This window comes from Lacerta agilis, chromosome 10, assembly GCF_009819535.1.
Source record: "Lacerta agilis isolate rLacAgi1 chromosome 10, rLacAgi1.pri, whole genome shotgun sequence".
NCBI lineage: Eukaryota > Metazoa > Chordata > Lepidosauria > Squamata > Lacertidae > Lacerta > Lacerta agilis.
Window position 1 is genome coordinate 29,128,473 of NC_046321.1, and position 14,863 is coordinate 29,143,335.

General features: G+C 40.4%; 1 protein-coding gene across 16 annotated transcripts in view; it reads left to right on the forward strand.

Annotated features, from left to right (window-relative positions):
• Positions 1-14,005, forward strand: part of TNRC6B (trinucleotide repeat containing adaptor 6B) — a 103,382-nt gene extending 89,377 nt beyond the window's left edge. For all 16 annotated transcript variants that reach the window (XM_033162685.1, XM_033162673.1, XM_033162676.1 and 13 more), the window contains 11 exons: positions 83-214; positions 808-921; positions 1,092-1,260; positions 1,646-1,783; positions 2,509-2,685; positions 3,742-3,888; positions 4,473-4,568; positions 4,897-5,118; positions 6,948-7,018; positions 7,836-7,975; positions 10,321-14,005. In XM_033162685.1, the coding sequence (XP_033018576.1) occupies positions 83-214; positions 808-921; positions 1,092-1,260; positions 1,646-1,783; positions 2,509-2,685; positions 3,742-3,888; positions 4,473-4,568; positions 4,897-5,118; positions 6,948-7,018; positions 7,836-7,975; positions 10,321-10,708 (1,794 nt within the window). In that variant the 3' untranslated portion in view covers positions 10,709-14,005. The remainder of the gene's footprint in view (positions 1-82; positions 215-807; positions 922-1,091; positions 1,261-1,645; positions 1,784-2,508; positions 2,686-3,741; positions 3,889-4,472; positions 4,569-4,896; positions 5,119-6,947; positions 7,019-7,835; positions 7,976-10,320) is intronic.
• The last annotated feature ends 858 nt before the right edge of the window (positions 14,006-14,863 follow it).

Sequence of the window (14,863 nt, forward strand, 5' to 3'; positions counted from 1 at the left end):
GCATACAGACCTGCCACAAATGTCCTTGTAGTTCTGTCAGTTTCTGGTTTGACTTGTGTATGCCTTTGCACTTTTTATTAAGGTTTCTGCCTCCATGCTCAAGCAATTTCCTAACAGTGGTCTGAACCCAGGTCTTTTCAACATGAATCCCCAGCTTTCTCCTCAGCAGATTGCTATGTTGAGCCAACTTCCGCAGATCCCCCAATTTCAGCTTGTAAGTAACCACCCTACTACAGTAGCTGACTGAATTTTGCATGCTCCTATGACTGTTTTTACAGATTTAATCTTCTGGGAATATGTTGTACTTCAGATATGTGGAAATATATACTTAGTGATTGAAAATGCACATACTGTATAAGTCATATGCAGTTGTGGGGAGGGGACACTTTCTAGCAATGACTTGTGCTTATCTTTACAATAAATCAAGCTTAATACTAGAAGTACTGGGCAGAGGCATACCATACATTTAAACCCCATGACTTTCCCAAAGTATCCTGGGAACTGTCGCTTGTTAAGGGTGCTGGGGTCATAGCTCTGTGAGGGGGAAACTGCAGTTCCCAGGACTCTTGGCAGGTGAGTCATATGCTTTAAATGTCCTTTAAGTGCTTGGTGTGGATCATCCCACTATTTCTAATTAGACGTAAAAGGGAAGGCACTGTGCTCATCCATAGTCTAAATCATTCATGGTAAGTTTATTTTATTATTAAAAACTTACAATGCTAGTCATATCTGCTGAACAGTGCTCATTTGGCAGCAGTTAATGCCTATAAATAAAGTCCTTCATTATCTCCTCTACTTGCCTTCCAGGCTTGTCAACTCATCCTCCAGCAACAGCAGCAGCAGCAGCAACAACAACAACAACAACTGTTACAGAGTCAAAGAAAGATTTCCCAAGTAGTACGACAACAGCAAGAACAGCAGGTACAATATTTCATCAGTAATGTATGCATGAGGTGTACAATAAAGCCTAGTAATATACCAAGAATATGTTATTAAAGCTTTATTATTGCTTGAAACTAATGCACTGTTCAAAATATAATCACTTGTTTGTACTAAGATAAACAAATTCTTCTTTATTTCATTAACTGCAGATTGCCCGTATGGTGAATGCCTTTCAGCCACAACAGAGGCAGCCTGGCATGAAACATTCTCCATCCCATCCAGTTGGGCCTAAACATTTAGACAGCATAGTACCTGGTGGTCTGAATGTGAGTCTCTCAGATATACCAACCAAAGGGCAAATTCCTGGATATAGTTCAGGTAAATACTGTAACTAGCTAAAACCCTGTGATCTGCTTTGATTTCTTATGCACTAAGAATCTGTGTACCAAACTCAAATACTGGATTTGTCATTTGTGTCAGTTGAATTGCTGAATCAGTCTTGCTACATAGAACTCTAGCTTCCGTTTCTTCTCTGCAGAGTGTACTTCAGTGTTATGTTGACTCACTAGCTTTATTTTCAAACAGCCTTGCTTATTGCAGGATATCATGTTACAAAAAGTATTTGCATAAGACAGCCTTGTAGTGATGAGGGTTTTCATCATCTCAGCCATCTATATGGTTTAAAAACATAACTATAAAGCAATTTAGCTTAAAGCAGGGGTGGGAAACCCTTGGTCCTCAAGTTGTCATTGGTTTTTCACAGGTTTTGGTTCAAGTGGCATGGATTATGGCATGGTAGGAGGGAAAGAAACTGGAACAGAATCTCGCTTTAAACAATGGACTTCTATGATGGATGGATTGCCATCTGTAGCTTCCCAAGATGCCAATATGCACAAAAATGGTGAGAGATTCCAGCTTATGTTATCAAAAATGATTTTACAGGGTATATTTATATTGCCATTTTTTGCCTCTAGTGAAACACTAGGACAGCAGCTTCTCCTTTATTGTTGTTTTGCTGTGAGATTGTTGTATTTTAATTCTTCTAAGCCACTGTTAGCAATGCAAATGCCTTTGGAAAGGTAATATATAAATCTGAACAAATCATAATGGGCTTTTTGTTCTGGTAACTTTTTTTAAAAGGCTTCTAATTTTGTATCTTATTTTTCTTACATTGTATATATGCTATTTTCGCTCTTACTCTAGTGCAGGGGTTGCCAATGTGATTCCCTCTGGCACCAGTTTGCCCTTCAGTACTTCCTGTAGCACCCATGAAAGGTCTTGATAAATATCCCCTCCAAATTCCACAATGCATGAGAGACTGTTTACTCTTCCAACTTAGTTCCTGTTTGCACTGGTGTGTCTTCTCCTATATGCCCCCATGGCAGCCATTTTGTCTTATGCCACACCTCCACAGCAGTCATTTTGTGACTGCCATCAACAACACTTTCACAAAATTGCAAACATGCCCACTGGCCCCCAAAAGTTGGCGACCCTTGCTCTAGTGGCTTATTGTTACAGTGAAACTGGTATGAATTGCCATTCTGTTTTTATGTTAGGTTTAAGCCCTGCTTCAGCTGCTACCATGATGTCCTTTTGTCAAAATAATCTTTTTCCTCTGCTTTCCAGGGACGATTGTGCCCCCTGGAAAAGTACGAGGTGCATCGCCCTATAACCAATTTGATATAATCCCTGGCGACCCACTGGGCAGCCACACAGGTCCTGCTGGAGATAGTTGGTTACCTGCCAAATCTCCACCAACAAGTAAGATTGGAAGCAAATCCAGCAATGCCAGTTGGCCTCCAGGTAATTTCAGTGTCCTTGAAAACACTTCATAGATGTTACATCCCAACTTAGAAAATAAATTTGCTACTGCTATCAATGTGTCACTGCTATCAATGGCTTTCTATGCACAGCAGACTGGTGCTGTGCAAACATGCATTGTAAGAGGGTTTTTTCAGATTTTGGACCATTTGCATGTGTGAGGGTGTGTAAAACTTGTTTCAGAGGTGTAAACTCCATTTTAAAGAAATTGAACTTCTTTGGTCTGTATAAATGGCATGAACTAAGCACTTTTTTATTTTGTATAATTTATTTTTGGGGAGGTTTAGGGTTAGGATAAAGTTGCTACACTGAACAGTAACGCTCTACTCCTGACCACTGGGAATGTTAATACAGTAATACCTCCGCAAACGTCCGCCTTGTCTAGCGTCTATTCCAGCAAACGTCTGCAGCAAACCCGGAAGTATCGGAATGGGTTACTTCCGGGTTTGCTAATCACGCATGCGCAGGTGCGCAAACCGCTCTGTGCGCAGACACGGCACTTTACCCTGTGTCCGTTTTGGCTAGCAGCTGGGGCTCCAGAACGGATCCCAGCCACAAAACGAGGTACGACTGTACAGCAATTTATTTATTTCTGAGACTTCACCAAGCATTGTCTTTCTCCCACCACCACCACCCCGAATTTTGAAAATAGGTGTGTTTTAAGCCTACTCTTGAATTGGCATCTTTACTTTTTGTGATTTATATTGTAATGGCAATTGGCTACAAACAATAAAAATGTGACTGATTGACTACATACACACATATAGTAGCAATATTAATTTGTATGCTTTTTATCAGAATGTAGAATAACATTTTAATTACTATTTTTAAAAGGGTAGGAAGGAATGGAAGAGCTAACAAGGGACTAGGAAACACATGTATGCCTTTACATTTGTGGTTAGATTCCTCTAATAACATTGTCCACACTTGACACCACACATTCTTGGACACCTCATCTTTGTTGGAAGAATTTAACAACTTTAAATTAAGTCTTGAATATTTCATTTGAAATACTGTATGCTTATTGATATGTTTCAGAGTTTCAGCCAGGAGTGCCATGGAAAGGTATTCCAAACATTGACCCTGAATCTGATCCCTATGTGACCCCAGGAAGTGTGCTGGGGGGTACAGCCACATCCCCCATTGTAGATACTGATCACCAACTTCTGCGGGACAACACCACAGGTTTATTTATTACATAATACAATTTCTGTTTACCTTGCAACTATTATGACTGGAATAACAAGTTGGATCAGCAAATACATGTTTGCTGATTATAAGTTGGGGCAGGGATACATTTGCAGGGGAGAATCAGCAAAATTGAGGGTGGTTAATCTCTCTACACAACCAATTATTTTTCCTTATAACCTCTTCTGCCAGGCCCCTCTCCCCCCCCCCCCCAGCCAGTCTTCATTGCAGTTTTAGACTTAGCTGTAGGGGAAAATAGGAAAATATATATCTGGAGGGTAAGCATTGGTGAACGAAGAGAATAAATTAAAACCATGTTTGCACTTAGCAATTTCCCCCTGGAAATGCCCCTGTCCTGTATTAATGGCAGTAGGCAAATACAAACAACCCTATTTTGCTCTGTATTCTATTCTAAGGTTTGAAGATGCAGATGTTGCTATGGTTTAATTTATGTTAAGGCTAAATACATGGATCTGCAATAGGTCTCTGCCATTCATTGTCATTGCTAGAAATGTCAGTTGTCATGTAAATTATTTATTAATCTATAATAATTTTATTTACCTTTTCTTATTATGCCATAGGGTCTAATTCTTCCCTCAACACCTCGCTGCCTTCACCTGGTGCCTGGCCCTACAGTGCCTCTGACAATTCCTTCACAAATGTTCATAGCACTTCAGGTATCTGGTTTCCATTCTCAATGCACCTAACTCACATTTTATATTGTAGATGGAAAACACTGAGTTATTTAAGCATATATAGCAATGTTTTGTACAATATATAGTTGCCTGGGTTTTTTCCTCAGTGTAACTTTTTTTTTAATGTATTAAATAACTCCCTGGTGAAACTTTTTTCAGATCCGTGTACTATATTGTCACAAAAGCGTGTAACCTGGATCACATGCAAATATACTTCGACAGACTGTTGGCAAAAACTAAAATTATGATGATCTGTGTTATGTGTGTTAACTATCACTAATTGATTGTCTTTTCCTTTCCTCTGTTGTAGCAAAGTTCAGTGATTACAAATCAACATGGTCCCCAGACCCCATAGGATCCAATCCCCCTCATCTCTCCAACAAGTGGAGAAACAATATTTCCTCAAGAAACACTACAGGGCTACCCCGCCCACCTCCTGGTCTGAGTAATCCAAAACCATCCTCTCCCTGGAGCAGCACAGCACCCCGCTCACTCAGGGGGTGGGGGGCACAGGATTCAAGGCTTGCCTCTGGTGAGTAGAATTTCCTAGCATTCTTATTGCTTGGCCCATGAACAAGTTCCACAGCATTACTAGTCTGGATATGATAAGACCTTTAGGTGAGAGAATGTTATAATTGCTCAATGAGAGAAGAGAGAATGTTATATTTCTCTCTCTTAAAAGGGCTATGGGGTGTTTGTCAGAAACTGCTGAGGAAACCGAGGGAGATACAGCTAGACCCTTGAAAGTTGACATGGAACATGTATTGAATCGTTTGTGGGTGGGGTCTCAAGAAGATACAGTTCGTTATGTTGTCTGTGCAGATCCACAGACTTTATCCTCACAAAGCAGCATTTAGCACTTTCTTGAAGGGATTTGGGCGGAAAGCTAACCCCCCAACTCTCAGTGTGCACACTCAAAAAAGGTCAGTGTGGCTCCCATTTTTTCTGGTCACTGCAGCAAGAGAAACTCACTTACCCCTGAGAGAGCATATGAGTTAGGCCCTTCTTTTCCTTCACTTCATCTTTTTCACCTTTTTTCTCTCTACAGTGGATTTAAAAAAACAAACTAAAAACCTTTGTGCTAATTCTGCAGCAGTAAACACCTCACTCTCAAGCAGGTGCTTGTGGTGCAACTGGCACTTTTTAAGAGGTGTTCAATTTGTGGCAGCAGACTACCTCCTTAACTTGATGAGGGACCTGTAATGGATATGGTTCCAGCTGTCTATGTTTCACTAGGCAGACACACAAAATCACTTGTTTCAGGCACAGGGAATGTTGTTGGAGCAGGCTGTCTTTGCCTTCAGTGCCAAGGTCAAAGTCTCCAAAGCAACACAAGCTATACAACTTGGTTCCACTTCAGTTCTGCTCATGTTGTTGATGGCAGGGACTGTATAATTGAACCGATAGGTCACTTGTACTATGGAGGTCTTCCCTAGCTTGCTTGCTACACTGTCCTCTATGGAATTTGACTTGCCCTTTACATTGAGGCACTTCAGCCCCAGGGGTTGAATTCTGTACTCCAGGCCTCTCTGTCTTTCCCTTGGAACTTTCCCCAGGCAGTAACCTTCACTGGTTGTGCTTAACACCCCAAATGTTTTTGCCAGGCCGCAATGTGTCCTTGAACTCTGCTAATGTCACTTGAATGTCTGGAGGGAGGATAGACAGAATTATGTGAGTGTGTAGAAACTAGCTCACTGTACAAAAGCTAAACATTTGCATTTGTTGCTCCATCCACTTTTGCCTCTGGCTCCACCCCCAATGTCATGTGGCCCTTGGAAGATTGCTGAGAAGGAAATGTCCTCCTTTGACTGAAAAAGGTTCCCCACCCTTGACTTATTTGGGTGGCTGCTGACACTGATTCTGGGGCCAATGGCCTTGAGAACTGCCATCCACCCATCTGAGAATGTGTCCTCTTTAGTGTTGATTCCTGTATGTGTTCCAGCCAGGGGTAAACTCCCAGGCAAAACATCTCATCTTGTCTTCTCAGTTCTGCATTCCTGTTATGGTTTGATCCTCAGCAGCTATAGTTCCACCTGATACTATAACTGCAAATGTCATTTTGACCTGCTCTCCATCTCATGTTTCTTTATATAGCTGCTGCAACAGGAGATTGTTTGGAAGGTAGAAGCCATACTCCTTTGAGTGTGCTCTTATCTTTTGAAAGTTCTGAATGTTACTTTGTGCAACTGCAGAATCTGTATGTGTAGCTGCACCAATGACCACTTGAACAATCCTGTCTTTCATGTTAAATGTGGCAAGTGAAATGGTTTCTGTAAAGCACAGAATTCATTCTGTTTTTCTGTTTAAGATAAATTTTGGTCTCATCCAAATGTATCCTGCTTACTGTTTAATCATTTGCAGCCTCTACCTGGAGTGATGGTGGATCTGTTCGTCCCAGCTACTGGCTGGTTCTTCACAATCTCACTCCGCAGGTATTTCTATCTTCTGCTTCCTTTTCATTACTGAAACTAGACTATTCTGAATTGTTGATTGTTTTAAATAAATATTGTATTTGTGTAGCAACACAAGCTAACTAGTATGACAGTGTGTTTAAGACATGAGAGACCTACTGTAAACCACATTTTCAGCTTTTTTTTATTGGATTGTGAATTAATTGCAGTGCTTGTTTTAGTTAGGTAAGTAAGCAATTTTGTGAATGCAAAACATAGTGGGTTTTTTTAAAACAAAACTCCCAGTCTTCAGGATGCTATCAGAAGCTAGGCAGAATGGCTAGTTTTCTCTCTTATGTTTTCATAGCGAAACCACAGAATGTTTCCAGCACTGCTGCCAAAAACAAAGGCCTGTAAGGTTCCTTCAGCTTTTGTTTGTGTCAGCTGAGACACCATGCTTTCTCATCAGTACAGTCATACTTCGTGTTGCGTTAGGTTCATGTTGCGTCTTTTCAGCTTGCGAACGCGGCAAACCCAGAAGTTTATACTTCCAGGTTTCGCCCCATGTGTATGTGCAGGAGCGTTCTGCGCACTTCACACATGTGCAGAAACAGTGCTCTAGTTACGGACTTTTCAGGGTGCGAACGGCACCCCGGAACGGATCGAGTCCGTAACTAGAGGTACCACTGTATTTGGAGCTTAGTTTATTTCTCTTGTGACATTTACAATAATTACCTTATATTTTTGGTTTGTATATTAACCAAATAGTATATTAATACCTATTTCAGGTATATTCACAAATGAAAATACTTACCTCCCCCCCCCAATAAACCTTCTGTTTGTCTTTGTTCTTCCCAAGATTGATGGGTCAACTTTGAGGACCATCTGCATGCAGCATGGTCCACTGCTGACATTCCATCTCAACCTGACCCAAGGCACCGCCCTTATCCGATACAGCACCAAGCAGGAGGCAGCCAAGGCCCAGACTGCACTGCACATGTGAGTTACACCAAAAACCTTTCCTGACCATTTGCAACCTCATTTTGTCAGTAGATGGAAGTCTTGTGTGCAAGAGGTAACCCAGTAATGTGTTTTGTTTGCCTAGTGCCCAGATTTGAAATGGCATTAAACAGTTTTTTCCCCCCAGGAGCTCCTGGAGGGGCAGCGTTTACACTGGGATGGCTTATCCCATCTGGCTGGAAAGGCAGGGTCGGTTGAGGATCCTTGGCTGGGGGAGGCGCCACCCACACTTTCGCCAGACTGGCCTTGCCTCTCAAGTTGGTCAGACAGATCTCTAGTGATGCAAGGCTCCTGAGCCAGCACATTTTTCCATTCTCGTTTGTTTTCTTTTACCTTGCATTTTTCCATTTCTTATTTAATTTCTTATTCCTTGTAATTTTCTTTCTTTTAATGCTCTTCCCTCCTCTTCTCTTGCCTCCCTGGCCAAGGAGGCAGACTTGGCCAGCTCCGAGGAAGAGCTCTGGATTTTTCACGAGGAGGCTCTGCCCCAGAGCCCACAGGAAGACACCCAGGCGGCTTCTGCTGCCCCAAACAGCTCAAACGCTCTATGCAGTGAAATAGGCTGGACAACTGATTTGCACAGTAGCGCAACAGTTCCCTGTCTCACAGTTGACTTGTGCGGCAGCAAAAGGAGCTTGTGCATGCCATTTCTGGCTGGCACTGGAGTTTTTCCTTTGGTCTTCACCTTTCCCTGGACAGGGGAGCCCAGGGGAGAAGCACGGACACCAAGTATGCTAGACTAGACGGCCCGTTCTCTGATCCAACAGGGCTCTTGCGCAGTATCTAGAAGGTAGAGGCATATTCTGTTATCTGGCTGAACTGTTCTCACCTCCAGGCAAAGTCCATTTTGTGGCCTTCCACTAGTTTGGCAAACTGAAAAAGCAAACAAAAATATTTCAGGTAATGGTGTGCCTCTTTTTAAAAGCTAAATTAGTATTCTCTTTAAAAGCTTTTGAAATATTTCTGTTAACTTAAAATATTTTAATATGGATCTCAAAAGGATGTTCAATTAGTATTCTCATTCCTGTATCCAATTATATTTCAGTTTGGTTAATTATTTGAGTAAGAATAGAGAAGAGATTAAAGAAGTCAAAGCTTTGATTATGACCTAATTGAGGCATGGCAAAGCATAGTTTGTTTTTACTTACTTGAGCAACAGCAAGCCTCAGTTTTATATGCTCCCTTTGCTCTTCCTCCTCTCTACTTTGCATGGGAGGGGTCAAGGGAAATTTAAAGCTCTGTCACTTTTTGAAAAAACTGTAGCTTCCAATTTCATCTGAATACAGGAAATTTTGGTTTATATAACCATACTTAATTAATTAATAAACTAGTATATCAAAGCAGCATTTGATCCTGGTTTGATAAAATCAAATCTTGGCTTCCCATATGTAAATAAAAAGGGAAGCATTTGGAGGAGGCATGGTTGTAGTTGGTTGTTACCCCAGGTGGATGAGTTCTGACTATACACCTCTGAAGTTTCACATTTGCACTGCATCTATTCTGGGCAGGCATGTTCTTTACTAGCCTTTCCTTATCATCTGTGCTCTTCTTTTGCCTTGAGCTCATGAGTTTTAGCTTAATTTGATTCTTCTCCCTTCACTCTGCGGAAGAGGGCTGTCTGCTGGGGTAGGGGCCACCACTGGCAGCTGGATGGTAACAGCTCAACAGGATGCTTGTGCTGCCTCTCCCCTCAGGGAGTTTAGAATGATTATTTGAGAAGCATGAAATTTATGTTTCTTGCATGTAAGTGGCTTTCTTAACCAAAAATTGTGGGTGGTATATCCATGTTTGTGTTCATCCTGAAAGAAGATTTTTTTTTTTTTGGTGTATGTTTCATGTCAGCATTTACATATGCAGTTTTTTTTGTACACGAAGAACAGACAAATTTTGTTGCTGCCATAAGTTTGTGGGCTCTTGGGGGAAGCAGTGAACTTGCACATTTGTGAGGTGACCATGACTTTGCTTGCAATGGGCTACAAACTATGAAAATTTGTGACTTTTACCACTATTCTCAGGAATCTCGTTTGTATATCAGCTTCCAAATTTGGAAAAACTTTTGCAGAAATATGTATACATGCCTAAACCATTTTTTTCTTTTAAAGTAAAAGAAAACTATTAATTCTTGAAAACCAATAAAAAAACAAATGTAGTAAGGATGAGGGCACTATATAAATATTGTTCTCCCACTGACACTAATTTTCTTTGTTGAACTATATATATATATATATATTCTTTGCAATGTTAAACTGTGGATTTGGCTCATGTTTCTGGGATATTTTTTCTGTTAACTTTGGTTTCTGTTCATTCTACCCTATTTTTTTTAGGTGTGTTTTGGGAAACACTACCATCTTGGCTGAGTTTGCCACAGACGAGGAGGTTAGTCGCTTTCTGGCACAAGCTCAGCCTTCTACACCTGCAGCAACACCCAGCACACCTGCAGCAGGCTGGCAGTCTCTAGAGACAGGACAGAATCAGACAGATCCAGTTGGACCTGCTTTGAATCTTTTTGGTGGGTCAACAGGGCTTGGGCAGTGGAGCAGCGGTGGTGGCAGCAGCAGTGGGGGTGACCTTGCTGGTGCTTCATTATGGGCCTCCCCAAATTACTCTTCAAGCTTGTGGGGGGTTCAGAGTGTAGAAGATCCCCACAGGATGGGAAGCCCTGCTCCCTTACTACCTGGAGACCTTCTAGGCGGAGGGTCGGATTCAATCTGAACTTAAAACTTTCAACTCTGACCTCGTGACCTTTTTTGGAACAGCAGCAGCACTAACTTGACCTTTTCTTTTTTTTCAACTTGCAATAAATACATTTTAAAAGGAAAAAAGAAAATGGAGAGAGAAAAAAAGGTGGGTCATTGACAGGACTGTCTGAGCACATAGTTGCCTCCCTTATAACTTCAGTTTTTTCGTTTGGAATATGAATCCAAAAAGAGAACATATCACTCTTGAAATACTTGAATCATGAACGCCAACTTAGAAAGACAATGTGAAGCAAGTACACATACCATTCAAATCTAAACACAAAAAATTAAAAAAAATTAGTTTCTAGTTTTTCACTTTTTCATGTTATACGGAAGTTGTTGCTAAGAAACATATATACTGAAAAATAGCTTTTTAACTTTGTTTGCACTGGGTGTGTTTCCGTCCTTAGGTCTACTATGTCGGGAAGGGGCAGGGTTCAAAAGAATTGGGGGTGGGGTGGGAGGGGAAGACTTGACGGAGCCTCACTTTAAAAAACAAAAAAAAGGAAAAAAAAACACTTTGTGATTGGCTGGTTGATATATACCAGTACGTTCTGGCACATGTAACTGCCCCGTGTGTGTGTGTGTGTGTGTGTGTTTCTGTGAGAGCGTGTATGTGAGCATGATTGTGTGCGTGGGTGCGCATTTTTGTCTTGGAAAGCTGCATTGCTGTTGGTCAGCAACCTACCTGGCTAGACTCTTAAACTGAATAATGATGGTGCCTGTGACTGGTGCAAAATCAAATTGACCTGTGTTAAAATCTGTCAGTTGGTGGTATTTTTATTTTAGCAGGGTATTCAGCGCAGTACAGATCTTGTTCTGACCCTGTCATAGAGCAAAACACTGCCATATCCTAAGGATTTGGTGAGAGGGGTGCCAGTGTGGGAGTTCAGGGTTTTGAGGGTGGGGAGGGGGGTGATCTGTTTTGCCTAGAAGTGTATTTGTGTCTCTAATGAGACTTTTTGAGTGAACCCAAGCTTACTTTTTATGACAAGGCCTTTCACCTTTTGGGGGACACCAGGGGGTAATGGGCATCGCATTTCTTTGTGACAAAGACCTATGTAATAGTTGAAGCTTCTGCAGTCCTTAAGAACCAAATCCTCAAGTCTGCATACTAAGGTTCTTTATCCTTTCATGGAAAATCCACCAAAATTCAGGCCTAACTCTATTTTCTTAAGTGGTCTGCTGTTTGTGACAAAACTAAAATGTCAGTAGTTTGCTGGCCTATCTTGTATTTGAAAGCACATGCAGCAACTTTTGTTCTCCTTTCTCCATAGTGAGCGTTACCTGTGCCAGGCCTAGGTGTATTACAGCACCAGACCATCACTGACAGAAACGTTTACTTACGAATGTTCTTAAACCAGTGTGTACTTTGAGCATTTTTTCTCTCTGTGTATTTCCTGTGTATGTCTTGCTTAGGCTTTGCTTAGGCAGGCATATGACTAGCAAAGACTTCTTTTGTTTATAAAGTATTGCACCTTTATTATTTTTACTTTTCCCTGTACTGTTGCTTTTTATTGTCGGTATTTAAAGAAAGGTTGTATGTTGTTGATGTTGTTGTTGATGTTGTTGTTGTTTTATTTTTTTAAACAACAGTGTAGTAGTACTCTGGGCAGGATAGGGGAGACCTATACTTAATTCAGAAGATAGCCAGTGTGTGCACTGGGACAGAATTGCTTGTTGTGAAGAAAGCCGTAGCAAACATTGCCTTTACACAAAGCAATTTTGAAGATGGGCAGACATGATAAGAACAGGAAGAAGGAGGCATTATTCTTTGAAGTGTTAGAACTTAGCTCTGGATTTTTACTAGCTCTGCATTATACTGAATAACAGAAGTGCTGCAATATTCTGTACCAGCAAATAGCTACATAACTCCGGTACTTGGAAGTAGCAGATCATACTGTACAGGATCACAACGGAAGATTCTTTCTCCTTCAGCAGTTTCATTTAAAAAAAAAAAATCAGTGGTGTCTGCTATATAAGCATAAGTATTGATAGCAAAATTAAAGCAAAAAATTCCTCACATTTATGTAGAAAGGGAGGAGTTGTGAATTCTGTACATGAAGTCGGTTTCACAGGAAGACTAAATAAGGGGATTACTGCATTTACATCTGCCTGTTACTTTGCTGTGAAGTTGAGTGGTAAACATAGACAGGTGTTGCGTATTTAACCTTCAGAATCTGCAGCATATGTGGATCTTTTAAGTGTTTCCCCATTTCTCCCTTTGTCATTGTATCTTGTAAGTTGAAGCAAAATGTTCCCTCCATTCCTGCCAGTTAAGTTTCCCTTGCATCCCCTACACATGCCTGCTCCTAAAACAGCTGTATTTGTCTCTGGGGCCTCAGTGTTGAAAGCATGCAGGACAAACTATTTTTTTAAAAAAGCTCTGAGCTGGGAGGACATCGGAATACTGCACCTCATGGCCTAGAAAACAGCTATGTGCTCCAATATGTGACTTGACACACAAGCAGGTTCACTACTGTGTTATCACTCTCTCCCAACCTGCCCTATGGTCCCTTTGCCTGCACTTTGGGTTTGTTGAGTTCATTACGATACTACGGTGAAAGCCGGGTGCTAGAGCCCCTCTTGTTTACAAGACATAATGAGGGATATGACGTATTTAAAAAATGAAAAGCTAAAATGTTCTTCCATCACAAGCTTAAAGGGAAAAAATTAAAAACTTTTTTTAAAAAAGACCAAAAAGTGCGTGTGCATATATAAATATATATATATATATAAGATGAAGACTAACTCTGGGAGCATTTAACAGTGTTTTTGTGTTTTAACATTTATTTTCCTGCTTTAAATTTGCAAGCATTCTCAGGAATTCTAGGGTAGGAAGCCAGTTTTCGAAGATGGTTTATTTAACCTATACCTTATCCTAGATAGATAGATGGTTGTTTCTTTCATAAACTTTTACAAGTTCCTGAATCTTCAAAAAGTTTAAAAGTTTTTTCTTTACAAAAAGCAAAAAAAATGAAAAACAAAATCTAACTAATACAAACTCCAATTGTCAGAACTGGGGATCAAAAAATTTTTAAAGTACAAATTGATTACAAAAGAATTCTCAGTAGCAGCAACACAAATTCATTGTATTCTTAGAAATCCAAGTTGTGAAAAGATTTATACCTTTAGAGCTTAGTCTCAAGTGGAAGTGCGTGTGCAGATGAGAGTGGGGGAGAGGATTGCGTATGAATGAAATTATAATCATCTAGTTGTTTCACAGTGAAAATAAAATCTTCCTCCAAGCACCTTTTTAAAATAAAAAGTTTTTAAAAAGAGTAAAAAATGCATTTTGATTTGACTAAATCAGTCAACCACAGTTATGAAGAATAGCTGGGAGTACAGGATGGTGCTTCTTGAAACCACTTTCAGATTGACAGTGCTTCAGAGAAGCAGAATCTTTATTGTGTCCCAGTAAGGAGCTGTTTTAACTTTTATTAATTTTAATACAGAAAATGGGGAAAGAAGAATGTGGGAGAAATCAGTGAAGTGTACCTGGGGAAAATGGCTTGGTGTGTTTTAATCATTTTGAAGATTTATTTTTGGTTTGCTTTTTCCATTTATCAACCAGAGGTGTGTCAATGAGAAATTTTGGGAAGTGGGTTGTAGGTAAGATATATTAACTGCTGCTGCCAGCTACTGGGACTCCCATTCTTAAGAACCAGTTTACTGCAGCTTTTTCCTGGGATGGATAGCTCAGAGCTTCCAGCACAAAGAGAGAAGGACTTAATGTGCTTGAAGCATTTTTGTTAGAATGAAAATAACAAGCCGCTCTAGTGCCTTTGTAATACATCCTTGCATCCTACAAAAGACATATGCAGTCTAGTCACTCCAAGGAAACGAATGAACCCATTTTTCTAAAACAAAAAGCATTTCTCTGAGCATGCTGAATAGAAGCCTCAAAGGCCTGCCGTGCAAAGAGTTACATATTAAATAACATACATGTAAACATTTTTCTTTGAAATCTAAGGGCAATTTCATGCATTACTACTTTCTTGTTTTGAACTACTCTTCAAATAGAAGTGTGAAGTAATGCCTGGTTTTCTGTGACATCAGTTGCGTGTTCTTTAGCTGTGTGTTTGCATTGTTTCCCAAAATTGCACCTTGAAAAAAATGCATCAACTGA